Source organism: Pteropus vampyrus, unplaced genomic scaffold (genome assembly GCF_000151845.1).
Source record: "Pteropus vampyrus isolate Shadow unplaced genomic scaffold, Pvam_2.0 Scaffold10, whole genome shotgun sequence".
Lineage (NCBI taxonomy): Eukaryota > Metazoa > Chordata > Mammalia > Chiroptera > Pteropodidae > Pteropus > Pteropus vampyrus.
Window position 1 is genome coordinate 11932478 of NW_011888791.1, and position 14269 is coordinate 11946746.

The following is a 14269-nucleotide window of genomic DNA, read 5'->3' on the forward strand; positions in this document are numbered from 1 at the left end:
GATAATAGTGTCTACTTCATAGGTTCATTGTGAAGATTAAATAAGATATTCACTTTCATTCAATAAATGCTTATGACCACCAGTGCTAGTCAATGTGTTTCAAGCATATCTTTCACCATTCTTTTCCATGTAAATATCACATATTGACAAACCAAATAGTAATGTTACGTTTAAACAGAACTTTTCAATTCACAAAACCCTTCCACACACATTATTAACTCACTTGATCATAAAACTTGTCAAGTGATTAATATCTTAGTTTTATAGCCATTATCCATGACTCATGCTGTTTTTTTTGTTTTTGGTTTTGGTTTTGCTTATGCTCTTCATTATTATTGGCACAGACCCCTGCCTCTCAACTAATTTTTCAAATTCCCTCAAAAGTACCTCAGATGGTACCTCCTTCATAAAGTTTTCCCTGATTCTTCAACTAGATGAGAGTTCTCACTTTCTGTGACACAGCATATTCTCTAAAAGGACTTGTTATTCTGACCAGTATTAAAGATAAATATCTTTTTCTCCTACTTAATTATTCATATAATTATAATAATACCTTAGTATGTTGTCTGCCATGTCATGTAGGGCATCTTCTAAACAAGAAGCACTTAAAAATTATCTGCCTAATTGGATACTGTTCAATTATCAAAAAAAAAGGACATGTAAAAAATTTTAAATAGCACTAGTTTATAAACAGTGCAATTATACATATATTTTCATTCTGTTAAGCTTGAATTAATGAGAAAATAATTTCAAAAGACTAACAGAAACAATTAATTTAATTATGACTAATTAACAGAAATCCAGACAATAGGTATGCTTCCTTCTTTGCTCATTATTCAAAAAAGATTTTCTAAATTCTATGTATTTCAAACAAATGATGCTTTCCTCCCAAACATATACACTCTCCTGAGGAAAATTCTACTAATAAATTTATATTAATTTCCTACTTATGTTTTAATCTTTTTATAGTCTTCATGTTCTCATTTTTGATTGATACATTGGATATATATATATTTCCCAACTTCAGTGGCTTGCTATGAGATGGTTTAAGGAAAGAGTGCCTGACAAAATAGTAGGTTTTCAGTTAATGTTAGTTAAATATATCTAAGTATGAAATGTTTAAATAAGATAACTGATTAAATCAGCAACAGAGCATGTACCCAAATTATTTTTCTGGTAGATTTTCACATGCCCTTTCACATTCGCCTAAATTTCCCTGATTACTAAACAGGATATATGTACGTGGACTAGAAAAATTAGAAAAATAATCATGGAACGCAGCAAAATTTCCCATCATAGGAACATAAAGTAAATCCATTACCAAGGTGCCCAAACCAATCACCAACATTTACATAGATGCCATGGATGTGTACAATATAATAAGAAAGATAAAACCAGGAAGGTTTTGGGAAAGAGATTTTGGCCTTAAGAGATACTAGAAATAGCAATTTTATTATCTTTTATTCAGCTTTTAATTCTTTATTGCCACCATTATGAAAAAACTCATACATACACACAAACTATTTCTTACCCACTTTATCCAGTGATGGCATATTAAAACTTCTGAGTTCTGCTGGTCCAGATAGTCTACCAGAATTAGAATAAAATCTGTCTTGCCTCTGCAGAGGAAGCGTTGGATCAGGATATGGTTGGCCTAGAAAACAAGTTTTAAAATATTTTCAGTAGTATAAAAACAAATCAAGTTTACTTAAGCTTAATTCAGTGAATGTAGACATTTCTCTTGCTTCCTAAATGACAATGACCAATATTCTTGGTAGACAATAGTAAACAATTTTAGGAAAATTACATTTTGTATTCAAGGCAATAACCTTAATTGCTTTTGTAGCAAAGACAAGTATAATATTCTATCCTGGATTTTAAAAGTTTCAATTACTATGTGTAAATTAAAATATATGAATAGAATTAGTTATATATATTCATTTAACTTTCAATTTTAATAATGGTAGAAAGAAGTGGATACATCAATATATCAGAAAAGACTGAAAAAGATAGCTATAACAAAGAAAGAAAAAATAGAATATGTTGTCAGCATAGCAAGAAATTTAGCAGAACAATGATAAAAGAAATGGTCACCATTTCTTTCAGGGGTCATCAGTGATCAAATTCTCAGTAACTGAAATATTCTGGAAATTTAGCATCCCTCCAAAACTAAAGGGGAAGATCTCTGACACAACAGATGAATGAAAAGTTCACAAGCTCAGATTAAGGACATCTGGATAGATGTCAATTTGGTCACAGACTCTGACTCAGGTACTTCTATAGCCACCGTCTTTTGTCCGCAGGGGTCATTTAAGATGACAAAATGCTCATTCCTGGGTTCCTGTAGATCTCATCACTCTTGAAAAAAAAAAAAAACCAGGTAGTCTATCTCATCTTTGATAGGAGTTGGCAGACTTTTGATAGATTAAGTATGCAAATGTCCAACTCCAAAAATATAGGAAAGGCTGAAGGGGGTGAATTGTGTGGCTCTCTCCTATCCTTACAGGTATAGAGAAATAGCCCCACCTTCCATAACTGTCTTAGTGGTTCTTAATGTGAGCTCCATACAATGTTTGAGATGTCACTCATCTGATTCTGTCCCATGAGACCTTACTGACACACCTCTCTCACACAAAATGAAGAAATCACCTGGCATCAACCAGAGTCAATAGAGAGACATTTTAATGAGCTCCCAAGGGTCAAGGGACTTCGGAGAAGATCCAGACAGGCTAAATGGCTTGAAAGCTCATTTCCTTCCCCTTTCAAAATCTTAGCAAAGAGCTGTCTCAATGGGTCTGAAATAGCCCGTGGAAGAAAAGGCCAACACTAAGGCACTGAGATCTAAATTGGAGTGTTTTTTGTGGAATATTAGTACCATGACTCCTGAAGGGGGGCAGGGGGAGGGGAGGATCTAAACTGAGTTTTCTCTTTCTTTTCAAACATAGAGTTAATTAAATAGCAGAGTTGGGCAAGGGGATAAAAATGGGGAAACCTGAAAAATCTCACAACTCTTTCTTAATCAGGTCTCAGAAATCATATCATTATTTTGCTTCTAAAATACATCTACACAATATCAGCAACTTCAGAAATACAAAATTTTGCTATAAGCTTACTATTTTATTAATCATATACCGTGTTGCTCTCCACCGGTATATGATTTTGTGCCAGGCACAAATGACACAAAATTGGCTTTGATAACAGTTTCTGCTCTTATAGTGTTATGATGATGAAAACAAATACATAGTGCAATCAATGCCCCCTTTTCCCATTTAAATAAAAAAAAGTGCAGCTCGCTGCCAGCGTTCATTTAACATCACACATAGGAAGGCTATGTTTTCTAGGATTTGACATTTTCAGCAATCGAACTACTAAAATCAAATGCTATCAATAGAGTGATGTCATTTGTCTCCAAAGACTATCAATATACTAGAGTAATGCAAAAATAATAATAAAAGCGAGATATTTCATGGCAAATTTTGGGGGTAAGGTTAGGACTGTAATCCATGAGTTATCTCTGGGTAAATACTGCAGCCACAAGCATCCCCAGTGAGAACTCTCGGGGCAAACAGGAAATGCGTTAATAAAGGGGCATACAAATAATGAGTGGTGGCCTATCGAATTCTGATTGACAGAATGAGAAATGGTGCCACACATACACATACACATATTGAGATACACAATGTAATAAGATGAAGTATGGGGAAGGCATATGACCAATGAAAGGGTGAAATATAGAAAATAAAAACACAAATGAGTTTTTCCTTTTTTACCTTTGTTTTCTACCACCCTTATAAGAGAAAAGAGATGGTTAGGAAAAATGGAAGAAGGAAAAGGATTGGGGGGAAAATGAATAAAGGATGGGAATAAGTGTACAGGGCACTGTAGAGTAATTTTATAAACTGTAAATTGGAACAAAATTCAAGATGACTAGTTTAAACAAAAATGCTGTTCATCTCTCTTCATTCCATAATAAATCTTGGACTGCAATTGTTCTCTGAGTACCTACTTTAAGAATTTGGGGTTCTATCACATTACAGGAACATCAACATGGTTGAAAACAAAATTGTACAAACTGATAAAAAGTTAGAATTTTTCTAGGTTCAAAACTTGCTACTAATCAAGTACAATAAGCATATTCACTTAAATTAGAATGTGAAGAAATAGTTTAATGATGGAGGAATATAAATGGAATGAAAAGGAAAATTTCCAAAAAGTAGTTGATAAAAACAGTAATAATAATAGGTTATGAATATGAAATAAAGAGACCAACTGTACAGAAAGAATGTCTAAGAAACAGACCTATGCAAATATGGGCATTTAGGATAAAAGTGGTATTTCAAATAGATTCAAATTGATGAACTAACATATAGTATGAAAATAACTGTCTAACCGGTAGAGAAAAAAATAACTCCTCACACGAAACACTAAAACAAAAATAAAATCTTTAAACATCAAAACAAAATTTTAAATTTTTAGAAGAAAACAAAAATTTTTTTTAATCTAGGGATAGGCCTTAAACAAAACAAAAATTCTATAAAAATAAAGATGGGCTAACTTATCTATAACAAAATTTGAAACTTATATATAACAATAACATCCATAATCGAGAAAATATTTGCAAAAGACAAAAAATTAGTATCTAAAATATACTAAGAATTCCTATTACACAAGAGATAAAATGGGTCAGGCAATTTATAGGAGGAAATAAAATGACCAATAAACATGAAAAGGTGCTCAAGCCCACTAATAATCAAAGAATAAAAATGAGATTAAAATTTTAACTCAATTAACTGGAAATATTCAAGAGTTTCGCAGCAAGGTTTGAAGAAATAGCTAATCTCAAATACTTCATGCATTCCCACTTTTGAAGACAATAAAGCAATATCTATTAAAACCAAAACTATGCATATCCTATTACCCAACAATTTCATTTTCTGGAATTACCTATAAAGAACATTTGTGCAAAAAGGGTGTTTACTGCAACATTGTTAATAATGGTAAAATACTGGAAACATCCTAAATATTAATCAAAGAAGACCAGATAAATATATTGTGGTATATTTATATGCTGAAATACTATACAGCAATTAAATGAACATTATAGATATTAAAGTGGAAAGAATTCAAGAACGTAATACTGATAAACTTAATAAAACAGAAATACACTTTTTTAAAAAATCATATATGGACTGTAAGTTTACACACACTAAACTCCTGAGTAGTTGCCTCTGGAAAAGCAGGAAGGTAATGGCTCCAGGAAAGAAAAAACTTCAACTCATTTATATAGTGTACTATTTCTTTTAATGTTTTATTTATACACACACAGACACACACACACATCCCAGAAGCAAACACGTAAATCTGGGAGGTAATATACAGGATTTTGCTACATTATCTGTTTTTGTTTCTTCATCTGTAAAATGGGAAAAATACTCTATAGAGTGTTAGAATAATTAAACTATATTAAAAATATAGCAGTCCCATTCAAATTTATGATCATAAATTTCAAATAGATACTCAACACTACTCTAATCATACACCTCACTGAGGTCTGAGTTCATTCACTCCCCTAAGTGGCTACTGTATACCTTTTTCTCTCTTCAAATCTCTGACAATCCCCTCCTTTCCCATTTCCAGTTAATGATCTTGCCACATTAAGAAAGCTGATGCAATTAGACATCTCACCCAACCTTTATATATCTGTACCTACTTGCTCTGCCTTCCTTCTTTTTACAGTGAATAAAGTGTTTCAGCTCCTATCTAACTTCTCAGTTACGCTCTGGATCCCATGCTTTTTGTTTACTACTCAGGGTTCCATTTTTATAATTATACTTTCTCCCATAACAATCAATTTCTCCTTTATCTTGGGTTATTCTCATCAACAAATAAACATGTAATATTTTCCATCTTTAAATAGCAAAAATACCTCTCCCTCCAGCCATCGTCTAATTTCTCACTTTTATCAAAAGCAAAATTTTTCAAAAAGTGGTCTACATTTGTCCCACATCCTAATCTCTCCTCAATCTATTCTCCTCAGGAAGACTGAAAAATTAAACACAGACTTTTAAAGTTTATATAAACATATACAGCAGTAACTTATCAATCATATATTAGTCAGAATTTATACAAGATCATTATACAAGAAGATTGTAAGTGATATAAGAGATATACACTCTCCCTAAAAGTTATAGCCTCAAAATTTGCAGACAATGTTAAAGTAAATATCATCCTTTAAGAGGATAAAAGCTTTTCTGAAGTTTTAGGACACCTTATTAAGTTTATGAGGCTTCCAAAATTTCAACAAGGAGATCAAAATGGGCCTTGTTTAAGACAAACTATAATTCGATCAAATGAATCTTGTCTAGAAAGAATGCTCAGAATGCAGGACAATGTTCTGCATAAACGTCTATAAATCAGAGCGAGTAAAGTAAAATCTATTCCTGTGCATTAAAAGCTATCCAAAGTGGCTGGATCTGCTTTGCCTGTTTTTGTTTCTCAAAGAAAATTTAAAACTGTTCTTATCAATTTGGCTGTATATGTCTCTTATTTGTTCACCTTTTCAAGAAGAAGAAATAAAAGTTTTTAAATTACAAGGCTGAAAACCAGATTTAATTCACAATAATACCACGAGTATAACTAAGTCTCTTTTGCTACCACTTACAAAAATTATCCAAATCAGTAAAAGATAAGCAATGACAAAAATAATAGAAGCTACATACATACTCTGCTCTTTTAACAATTAAAACAAAAGAATATTAAAACTCTAAAAAGTACAGGAAGGGGGAGTAACATAATTCCCCTTTAATTTATATCTCTCTATTCTAGGTAGCACAAGATTTGCTGAAAATTAAGATTCTTTATTATTCTCTATTACTTCACCCTGTAGGCTGTATGGCTAGATTGAAGGCTGTAGGCTGTATGGCTAGATTGAAGGCTACTGAAGACAGGGCACTAAAAGATCAAGAACATCAAAGAATAAAAAACATATATATGTATAAAAATTGAAACTTTGTTTTCATTAAAGTTTCTTACTCTTTAAGTTAAAGTACTACCAAAACAAAACATTTACATGAACTTAGACATAATTACTATCTTACCTGTTAGATTCACACATATAATCATTTACATGTGATGAATCATTACTCTGATTAACACCTACACTATAATCTGTAACTGCCCTGTAGATATAATTATCAAGAATCAGTTAAAAGCCTAAAAGCCAAGAATTCAGCAGATTCATTCCCTCATAGTCAAAATGCTATCATTTAAATTCTAGCATTATTTTATTAAAAGAACTGTTACTAATATTGTTGAAATGTGTTAATACTCTTTATATAAGGCATAAAAATATATTAATATCTGTGTCTCTTAAAATGTACTAGAAACTACTAAACATAAGAGCTAAGAGATCTTAATTTAAGATTTTCTAAAAACTCGCTTAAATTATTGCTCTTCATGATTGCTTAATACGCAGTTTTGCAAACAAGAGCTAGTGCAAAGAATGCAAGGCAATTACTTAGGAGCTATTTATTAGAAGAGCTAAACAAAAATTTATATATTCCTTTCTTCCAAACAGTACTTCTAAAATCCAAGAAATTATAGTACACAAATATACTTTTTAAATATAGTTATAACATAAAAGTAGAATGCCTCTGGTAGACTTAATTCATACCTCAATTCTTCACCCTTCCTTGCACCCTTGTCTTCAAGGGATGCAATATATTTCCCGCCCACTGATTCTAAATTCTGTCATGTGACTTGCTTTAGTCAATCAAATGTTAGCTTTTGTGATTAAAAGAGGCTTAAAAAAGCGCTTGCATGTTTTTGCTTTTCTACTGTACTTCAGCAACAAGAATGAGAGACTTGCAGAGTTCCATTTCTGATGGAATGAGCACTGGCAAGGTACATCACACATTGGTTAAATTCTCGTAGTTTAGTATTTAGTAAGATTTTATAATAGTTATTTCCCAAACATATTCCTGTTATTTTAACTCTGATAACCATATATGTAAATATTAACAACTAAAATTATTCGTCAAGAATATTTCTTCTGCTAAAATTGTAAAGATGTCTAACTAAATTCTGAGGATGAATAAAAAACTGAAAACTGTCTCTTGATCTGAATGCTAGTTATATAGGTGTACTCATTGTGAAAAGAAATCAGCAAGTTATATGTTTAAGAATACTTGTACTTTTCTGTATGTTTATTGCATCAAATAAAGTTTTGTTTTTTTAACTTTATTTTAAAATAATTAAAGAGTCATAGAACGGTGATAATAATAGAGAGGTCCTGCAAAACCTTTACCCAGTTTCCCCCAACGTTTACATCTTTCCTAAGTACAGTGCAATAACCAGGAAACTTACATTAGTACAATACATATATATAGTTCTCGTCATTTTAGCACATGTAGATTTGTGTAACCACCACTGCAATCAAGACACAGAATTATTTCATTACCACCAATATCTCCCTACCATTCTTATAGTCACATCCACTCTCCTACCCCTACTAAACCTAACCCACACAACTACTAATCTGTTTCCCATTTCTATCATTTTGTCATTTTAAGAATATTATATACATAAAATCAAAAGAATCTGACCTTCTGAGATTGTTTTTTTTTTTTTTTCCATTCAACATAACACTCATTATTTCCAGTTGATTCCACTGCGGTGAGAGAACAAACTATATGATTGCAATTCTTTATATTTGTTAAGGTCTGTTTCAGGCCCAGAATTTGATCTATGATGGGAAATGTTCCACTGGGGCTAGAAAAGCATGTGTATTCTGCTGCTGTTGGGTGACGTGTTCTATAAATGTGGATTAGGTCCCACTGGTTGATGGAATCGTTCGGTTTTGCTATATCCTTGCTGAATTGTCTATCTAGCTGCTCAATCAATTGTTAAGGGAGGTGTGGATGTCTCCAACTACAATCATGCAACTGTTTCTCCTTTCAGTTCCATCACTTTTTGCTTCACATATTTTGCAGCTCTGTTTGGCATATACACATTTAAGATTTGCTGTGTCTTCTTGATCTTTTTTTCATTATGTAATATCTTTCTCTGTCCCTGGTAATTTTCTCTGCTCTGAAACTACTTTATCTGATATTAACAGTAGACACTCCTGCTTTCTTTTGATTAATGTCTGCATAGTATATCTTTTTCCATCCTTTTACTGTCAACCTACCTATATATACTATTACATTTAAACGAGTTTTGTATAGGCAGCAAATAGCTGAGTCATGGTTTGTTTATAGGTTTTTTTCAACCATTCTGCCAGTCTGTCTTTTAATTGCTGATGTTAGACAATTTACATTTAATGTAATTATTGATATGTCAGGGCTTACATCTGCCATTTTTATTCGTTTTCTATTTTTTCCCTCTGTTTATTATTGTTTTCTTTCTTCTGCCTTCTTATAAGTTCTTTGAACATTTCTTAGAATTCTCATTTATCTGATCTATAGTGTTTTTGAATATATCTCTTCAAACAGATTGTTCAGTGGTTGCTCTAGGTATCGATTTATAGTTTATTACTTATCACAGTTTATTAGTATCGATTTTAGTAAATTATAGCTTGACCTGGAGTAGCAAGCCTCCCAATAGGAAGTTTTTAAAAACTGAAAAAAGTGTATCCATTAATTGCGTTTAGAGAAGAGTAATTCACATGCTTTAAGTGCTGATTAAGAGCCTTTGATTCTACTGACATTATACATAACAATACATTATTTGGTCTACCAACTAGACTGAAAATTATCTATAAAATCTCAATATTAATATTAATTCCTGGACAAATCACTTAGTTCCAATCTCTAACTGTATAAAAGGTCAGAGGCCCAAGAAGAAACAAGTTGCAAAAATCACACAAAAAAAAAATAAAGTAAAGATTGGAAACCAGATCTCTTAACTTCTAATCCAAATGTTTTTCACCTAAACCACTCTTGCTCTGAAATACTCAATTTAAGTTATAAAAAAGAATGTTAGGAGAACAGATATACTGCACTGCAGACCATTCAAATCAATTTTGTGCACAAATTATACCAAAGCAGAATAAGCTTCGACCTAATATAAGCAGCCAAATTTGTGTATTAACCTTTAACAACCATTTACATACCACACAGTGTTTTGGAAGAAAAGATAATTAAAACCTACATTGGTCTATAAGAAGACTAAGTCTTACAATTGAAAATAATGAGAATAAAATGTTGATTACTTGAAGAAACTAGTTCTATACTTGCCAACAGAACCTCTAACTAATAAAAACGCCTGTAACAGAATACATGAATAAAGACAAGTTATAGCATATCTTTTCTAATAAGAAAGTTCTTTTGTCCCCCCTTCAAAGTATTTAACAGTGTAAAAACAAATGATTCCTTAGAATTATCGAACCATTTTAAATTAGTTCTGTTTACTCATCTTAAGTCATGGAAATCTAAAAAATTTATACCAAATACTAAGACATTAAGATAATACATGTTTTACATAGTATGCTTAATAGGACTAAATTACAGATAACCTCAAACAACTACAGAATTCATATTCTTCAGAAATTGAATTACTTTAGTTGTCATATTATTTTTAACAGAAATTTTTTAAACTAAAATATTTTAAAATTTAAGAAAAATCTTAAAGACACAATTATTAGTGGAGAACAGGACTCCTTATGAGGCCTGGTAATACAACATAATATAAACAGGAAGGTTACGGGTGCTTCGAAAGTGCACAGAAGGGAGACTTGAGCTATTGGGAAAGGTCAGGTAAGACTACCCTAAAGAAATGGAAACTGAACTTAAATCTGAGGAAAAATCTCTCCCATTGAAGGGACTAGCAATATATCCAGTAACCACATTATAGGTCCTATTTAAATAATTTCAAAGCTATAATCTATGCCCTTCTGTATAAATTTGAGAAAACAGAATCACAAATATACATTTATAGATCACACTGAACTTAAGAAGCTCCTTTCCAAAACAGCTAGAAGGGCAGAATATCTAATCCTGAAGCTAACTAAGAAAAATCAAATGGACCAAAATCAAATGTCAGTATGGGTCATAAGCCTGAAAATGTAGAAGTTAGGTATGAATATTAGGAAAGCAGTTAGTATACTGTAGCTTGCAATAGGAATAAATAAAACATTTGAAAGATAAGTTCTTTGACTAATGTCAACCTTTCTGACATTACGTATTTTTCTAAATTCCAACTATTCCTTGTGTTTGGGCACAGCCTTAAAAAATATTTTTATTAACTTCTACAGATTTGCCTTAGCACATAAATGATAAATTATGATTATTTCCTAGGAGAAAACAGGTTTTGCATGTGCACATGCAGCTGTACCTAGCAAATCGCTGAACCCTAAAGTAAATTGAAAAAAAAGGCATGATCTACACAAAACAAAACTGGACTATTTTTCTAACAAATTCATGCTTCCAAAAATAACTTCTAAAATAAGTGTTATATATGCCAGTGGAGAATCATGGATCAATTGTGGTATTTTTTTAAGGTTATTGCTAATTTTTCTATTTTTGAAGCTTCTATATAGTTGAAGATTGCAAGATGATTTTGATTATGTAATAATTCATAAACGTAATAAACTGCTTTTCTGAAAGTAAAATAAGGGAATGAGAAGATAACCAAATTATCACTACCCCTGTGTTTTACAAAATTCTGTATTTTGAAGCTGAGAAAACAATGACAAGCAAAATGAAATGCTCAAGGCAGCACAAGAAATGAATAGCAAAGATAAAAACCTAGGTCACCTCATTCCTTTTTCAGTGCTCTAATTTACCAATTAGTTAACTGTAACACAAAATAAAAGAAAACCAGAAACCTATTCGGTGACTACTTAGACAGAAGAGATGTACCAAGAGTAAACTATTTTTATACTTTTACTCTTGAAAGAAATAGGGCTAATAATAACTAAATGCATTTATCAACATTACTCCAAACTAGAGCTACAGGAGACATTTAACCCAACTCATCCATGAAGTTCTGAACAGTATCTAAAATTCCTTTGCATGAGAACTGATAAATGAATCGAGTGAAGTAGCAGAATACAAAGTTAATATTCAGAAATCAGTTGCATTTTTATACACAAATAACAAACTATCAGAAAAAGAAATTAAGAATACAATCCCATTTACAACTGCATCAAAAAAAAAAAAAAATACCTAGGAATAAATTTAACCAAGGAGGTAAAACACCTGTGTTCAGAAAATTATAAGGCACTGAAGAAGACACAAATAAATGGAAATGTATACCGTGCTCATGGATAGGAAGAATTAACATTGTTAAAATGACCATACTATCCAAAGCAATCTATAGATTTCAGTGTAATCCCTATCAAAATACAAATGGCATTTTACACAAAACTAGAACAAATAATTCTAAAGTTTATATGTACCACGAAAGTATCTGAATAGCCACAACAATCTTGAGAAAGAACAAAGCTCCACCTGATCACACTATCTGATATCAAACTATACTACAGGCTATAATTATCAAAACAGCATAGTACTGACATGAAAATAGACACAGGTCAATGGAACAGAATAGAGTTCAGAAATAAATCCACGTCTCTATAGTCAATTAATCTATATGACAAAGAAGGTAAGACTATACAATGGAATAAAGACAGTCTATTTAATAAATGGTGTTGGGAAAACTGGATGGATACAAGCAAAAAATGAAACTAGACCATCTTTGTACACCATATACAAGAATAAACTCAAAATGGATTAAAGACTTAAATTTATCTGAAGAATTCCAAAATACTAATTCAAAAAGATATATGCATCTCTATGTTCATCACATTATTTACAATAGCCAAGACATGGAAGCAACCTGAGTATCCATCAATAAACAACTGGATAAAAAAGTGGTACATACATATAACAGAACATTATTCAGCCATAAAAAAGAACAAAATCTTACCATTTGCAATGATATGGATGGACCTAGAGAGTATTATGCTAAGTGAAATAAGTCAAACAGAAAAAGACAAATACCATATGATCTCACTTATATGTAGAATCTAAAGAACAAAATAAACAAACAAAATGGAAATAGACTGATAAATATAGAGAACAAACAGATAGTTGCTAGATGGGGGCGGGGTTGGGGGACTGGGCGGAAAACATGAACGGATTAAGAAGTACAGGTTGTTAAAAAACAGTCACGAGAATGTAAAGTACAGCATAGGGAATATAGTCAGTAATATTGTAATAATTATGTATGGTTCCAGGTAGGTACTAGACTAATCGGGAGAATCACTTGGTAAATTATATAAATGTCTAACCACTGAGCTGTACACCTGAAACTAATATAAAATATTATTGAATGTCAACTGTAATTGCAAATTTTAAAAATTAAAAAAATAAATTTTAAAAAAGTATTAACACTTTGGAAAAGAGCTATTAAGAAGGACTCAGACATCCCACCTTAAGATTACTTGTGAATTGTGAATCAGCAAAGTAAACTCAATTCTTCATTTAAAAAAAAAATAAAAATAAATAAAATAAAATAAAATAAAATCCCTTTGCTTTGTCCGTAGAATACCTATTTCAGTGTGAGTACAACTGACAAAGGTGACTCTTGTGTCAAACCAAATGATCAGGTAAATTATTTGGAGATACTCTCTATAGAATGGATATATCTCTCTTTTATGAAGACACCAATTTAGAAGCTCATGATTTTGAATTTTTAGTTAGACTTTTAAAATAATGGATACCAGTTTCCATTATATTTGTTAACAGACTGACCTTCCCACACATAGTAACTCTGGTCAATACATAAAAAATAACTACCTGAAGGCTCTGAAGCATGAACAAAAGTAGGCAGGTTTGGGAAAGGAATGGAAACTTGGAAGAAGAGACCATTATGGGGTGAGTTTTCCACTTTTTATAGTTTAGCCTGAAGGAACACCACAGTCAAGATGCAACACAGAGCAGTCAAAACTCACAGAACTTTCTGGATCAAAAAACTAAATGACAGAGCCCAGCAAAGTCAGAGAAGTGGAGCTCAAAATTCTGAGTTTTCCACCCAAGTCTATGAATCACATATGTGTGAAGAAATTTAAGCAGTTCTTAACTAAGGCTTTTAAAATAATGGATACCAGGTTCCATCATATTTGTTAACAGACTGACCCTAAGGCCTTTTAGCCTTAGCTAAAAACTGAACTGATGTTTGAGCGGCTGCCCACCACAGAAGAGAAAGTCTATAGTTTGACTCTGACCAAACTATGTTGTAAAACAAAACCAATAACCCTCTTTAGAGA

The 14269-nt window shown here is 31.7% G+C and overlaps 1 protein-coding gene across 15 annotated transcripts in view; it reads right to left on the bottom strand.

Moving 5' to 3' along the window:
• The window catches only part of MIA2 (melanoma inhibitory activity 2), an 80106-nt gene that overhangs the window by 5502 nt on the left and 60335 nt on the right, over positions 1-14269 (bottom strand). For all 15 annotated transcript variants that reach the window (XM_023522190.1, XM_011376298.2, XM_023522176.1 and 12 more), the window contains one exon: positions 1532-1654. In XM_023522190.1, coding sequence (XP_023377958.1) covers positions 1532-1654 — 123 coding nt within the window. The remainder of the gene's footprint in view (positions 1-1531; positions 1655-14269) is intronic.